Source organism: Triticum aestivum, unplaced genomic scaffold (assembly GCF_018294505.1).
Source record: "Triticum aestivum cultivar Chinese Spring unplaced genomic scaffold, IWGSC CS RefSeq v2.1 scaffold177612, whole genome shotgun sequence".
Lineage (NCBI taxonomy): Eukaryota > Viridiplantae > Streptophyta > Magnoliopsida > Poales > Poaceae > Triticum > Triticum aestivum.
In genome coordinates this window covers 1435-5873 of record NW_025235175.1, presented here as the reverse complement: position 1 = coordinate 5873, position 4439 = coordinate 1435, and the positions used below count along the sequence as shown (strand labels likewise).

Sequence of the window (4439 nt, the reverse complement as noted above, 5' to 3'; positions counted from 1 at the left end):
AAGTCTAGAGTCTCTGGTGATAAAGGCATGCCACAGGTTGTTTGAGGTCTTCAACGTACCTCCATCTCTCAGGAGAATGGAAATTGATTATTGTGAAATGGTTGAGTCCCCATTCGGCAGGAGGCTGCAGCAAGGACAGTCAGCATTGTCCATTCATCAACGGTCATCTAGTATGCCCGAGGTGTCATCATCATCGCCCGGAGCAGTGCTAGAACATTTAGAAGAACTAACACTAAAATGTGTTATGGCTTAACGGGGGTCCTCCATCTCCATCCGTCCCTCAAGGAGCTAGATAATTCGTCGCTGCGGTGGGTTGACACCCGCTCGGGAGAACTCCCATGGCTGAAGCACCTAGAGCTTTCTGGATGCCTTAGAATGTCATCCCTACCGGATGGGCTAGTATCATACTTATTTCTCAAATATCTTGGCATTAGCTACTGCCCTGATCTGAAGACGCTCCCTGCAAGCCTGCAAAAACTGCTGGGCAGCATTGATAGGGAAGATGTAGATGCTCATTATTATGGAAGTAAGCGCGCATAATACAATTACTTCCTCTGTTACTTACTAGTGAGTACTTAATGCACTAGCCAGATAATGGTAATATCATCACTAGTGGGACAACAGAAAACTGATTGTTTCTTCAACCTAAATTCGTCATTTCTTAATTTATTGATGCCCCTTTAAGTGTAAGTTTTTACATGATTAATCTGTACAGATAAAGCCTATACTGCTGAAACCGAAGACTTGGAAATATGCCATCCGTAGAGATTAGAGAGCTAAGAACAGAATCACAAGAATACCAATACCAGTATGGAAGTTGTGTCAAGGCCTCTACTTCCAGCCCACAAGGAGGAGCACCGTTCGTGACCCAAGAGGGCCGGCCCAGCAAGCGGGCCCAGCATCCGTCGACACGATATGCCGAGAAGGATTGGGCGCTTAACTGAGTGGTTATAAATAGCGCCTCTGTGTAATTAGTCGGTGGCGAATTGGTAATGGCTGAGGCCATTGGCTTGTAAATCAATCCTTCCTCTATATCGAATACATCACAGAATTGAGAGTGAATACGAGATGCCGCCATAGTTTTCCCCGTCCCTCTCCAATCCCTAGCTAGATCCTAACAATTGGTACTCAGAGCCCAAATTTTCCCCCACTTCACGCTGGATCACAGCCACGAGACGCGGTTGGCGGCGGCGGCGGCGCGCCGACGACAGGAGCTCATGGAGCACCTGAGCGCCGAAGGCAAGGCGATCTACGAGACCATCACCCAAGCAAGCGAGGCGGCCCATCTACGTCACCAGAAGGAGCTCGATGCGCTCATTGTGGCGGCGGTGGGGAGTGTCGTCGATGCTGCGGTGTCGCGTTCCGTCGGGGCGGCGGTCGACAAGGCGGTGGAGGCAGCGATGGGGACGGTCGTCAACGATATGCAGGCGTACACCGACGGGGCGGAAGCCGACCTCCTCAAGCAAATTCAGGACCTCCGCGCCGCCAAGAGCACCACCTTCCGCGCCAGCGATTTGGAGGGATTCGAGCGTTCGCCTACGGCCACGGCAGAGGCGAATCAGGCAGGATTCAAGGCGTCGCTGTCGACCAGAGGACCAGGTTCAAGCACGCAAGCACTGTATGTTCCGCCGGTCGCTAGAGGTATACCTGAACCGCGGTCGAGTTCATCTTTTTCTAGTCTATTGCAACGCGAGCGGAGGAACAATTCGTCAGGCCATGGGAAACCCCCCTCTGTTGATTTCCCAAAATTTGATGGGGAGAATCCAAAGCTTTGGCAAACACGGTGTGTGGACTATTTTGCTATGTTTGACACTGATCCGGATCTCTGGATTGCTATTGCCGCTATGCAATTCGAAGGAGCAGCAGCACGTTGGTTATCGTCAGTTCAATACAAATTTGTTCGATCATCGTGGGAGGATTTTTGTGCTGCAGTTCTGAATCGTTTTGGCCGCAACCAACATCAGTCCTTGGTGCGCAAACTTTACCGGCTGAAACAGACAGGGACAGTGGAAGATTATGTTAGTCAGTTTTCTGAACTTATGGACCAGTTGACTGCTTATGAACCAGAGCCAGATATGCTGCGCTATACAACCCGTTTCATGGATGGTTTGAAGGCAAGTGTGCGTATGACATTAGCGGTGCAGCGACCTGCTGATCTCGACACTGCTTATTCCATTGCTGCAGTACATGACGAAATGGGAGAGCTCGATAGTGATACTTATACTGCTGGTCGTCGCTCTTTGTCCTCGTGTGTGTATGGGCGTTCTGACAAAATAGTTCCTGTCAAAGCTATTGAGGAAACTAGAGACAAGCCTAAGGTCAATGCTCTAGAGGATAAGTTGGCTACACTTAAGGCTTATAGCCGAGCAAAAGGCCTTTGTTTCATTTGTGGTGAGCGCTGGGGTCGAGATCATAAGTGCAATCAGACTGTGCAACTGCATGTAGTGCAAGAGATGCTAGAATTTTGTGCCTTGGATAATGGTGATTCTGAGGATAGTGATATGGATCTGATGGTATTGTCAGCTGACACACAGACTGCAACAGGCGGTTCTTCGGCTATCAGGCTTGATTGTCAGCTAGCTGGTCATAAGGTCATCTTCTTGCTTGACTCGGGAAGTTCCCACTCATTCATCAGTGATCGTTTAGCAGCTCATGTGCCTGGTATGCAACAGTTGCCCAAACAACAGAGTGTGAGAATTGCTGGTGGTGGACAATTGCAGTGTACACATGTTATTCCTCAGTGTTTGTGGTCAGCCAGGGGGCATGAATTTGAGTGTGATTTCAGAGTGCTACCATTGAAACATTATGATGGCATAGTGGGCATGGATTGGCTTTCTTCTCTCGGCACTATGCAAGTGAACTGGCTTGAAAAATGGTTGGTATTCGAGTATAAGGGAGCTCCAATATTTTTGCAAGGACATCCTCCTACTTCCTTTAATTGCACTGTCGTCGAGCTCCATTTGGTTCAACCAGCTAGCGACAAGAGTCCAGTTGTTCCTCTTCCGGCACCTATACAGGAACTGTTGGATGAATATGCTAGTGTGTTTGCTATTCCCACTTCTCTTCCACCGCGACGAGCTTGTGATCATCGCATTCCTCTGATTGAAGGAGCTCAGCCAGTAAATATCCGACCCTATAGGTATTCTCCAGAACTGAAAACAGAAATCGAGAAACAGATAAAAGAGATGTTGGAATCTGGAGTAATTTCACCTAGTTCAACTCCTTTTGCTTCCCCTGTTATCATGATTCGCAAGAAATATGGGACATGGCGGCTCTTTGTGGACTATCGGCACCTTAATCTGATCACATTGAAGACCAAATATCCCCTACCTACGATTGATGAGTTACTCGATGAGTTGACAGGAGCATCTTGGTTTTCCAAGCTTGATCTTCGTGCAGGTTACCATCAAATTCGTTTGGCCCCGGGTGAAGAATAGAAAACAGCCTTCCATACGCATAATGGACATTACCAGTTTAATGTCCTCGCTTTTGGCCTAACAGATGGTCCTCCTACTTTTCAATCTGTCATGAATTATGATCTGGCTCCAGTACTACGTAAGTGTGCTGTTGTGTTCTTCGACGATATACTCATCTACAGTCTAACATTGGAAGAACATATTCAACATTTGAAAGAGGTGTTGCAGTTGCTTCAAAAACACCAGTCGCAGGTCAAGAGCTCCAAGTGTGAATTTGCACAGCGTAGTATTGCTTACCTGGGATACGTGATTGATGGCAATGGTGTTTCCACCAATCCAGCAAAAGTTTCTACTGTGCAAAATTGGCCTGTGCCTACTAATCTCAAAGAACTGCGTGGTTTCCTTGGGCTCTCTGGATACTATCGAAAGTTTGTCCAACATTATGGCATGATTAGTCAACCACTCACTCAACTGCTGCGTAAGCATGTGCCTTTTGTGTGGTCTCCAGCAGCACAACAAGCCTTTGATCATTTAAAGCGAGCTCTCACAACAGCACCTGTTCTAGCCTTGCCGGATTTCTCTAAGCAGTTCATCATTGAAACTGATGCTAGTGATCTCGGAGTGGGAGCAGTTTTGTTGCAGCAAGGACATCCTGTAGCATTTGTGAGCAGGAGCTTGGGCCCTCGCACGCAAGGGATTTCTACATATGAAAAAGAGTACATGGCTATCATTCTTGCAGTGGAGCAGTGGCGTTCATACTTACAACACGCAGAGTTTTTAATCCTCACAGATCACAGCAGCCTAGCTCATTTGAATGACCAACGTTTGCATAAGCCCTGGCAGCAAAAAGTGTTCACCAAGTTATTGGGTCTTCAGTTCAAAATTCAGTATAAAAAAGGGACAGAAAATCGAGTTGCAGATGCTCTGCCGCGCAGACCTTCGCAGGATGAGCACCTACTAGCTATTTCCCACCACCAACCAGCTTGGCTTCAGGAGGTGTTGGATTTATATCAAGACAATACA

General features: G+C 47.6%; 1 protein-coding gene across 1 annotated transcript; it reads left to right on the top strand.

The window, feature by feature from the left end:
* Positions 1-1001: 1001 nt before the first annotated feature.
* On the top strand, positions 1002-3440 carry LOC123176265 (uncharacterized). Its single transcript, XM_044590559.1, has one exon. It carries the CDS (start codon positions 1218-1220, stop codon positions 3435-3437), a length of 2220 nt encoding a protein of 739 aa, XP_044446494.1. The 5' UTR covers positions 1002-1217; the 3' UTR covers positions 3438-3440.
* Positions 3441-4439: the final 999 nt, after the last annotated feature.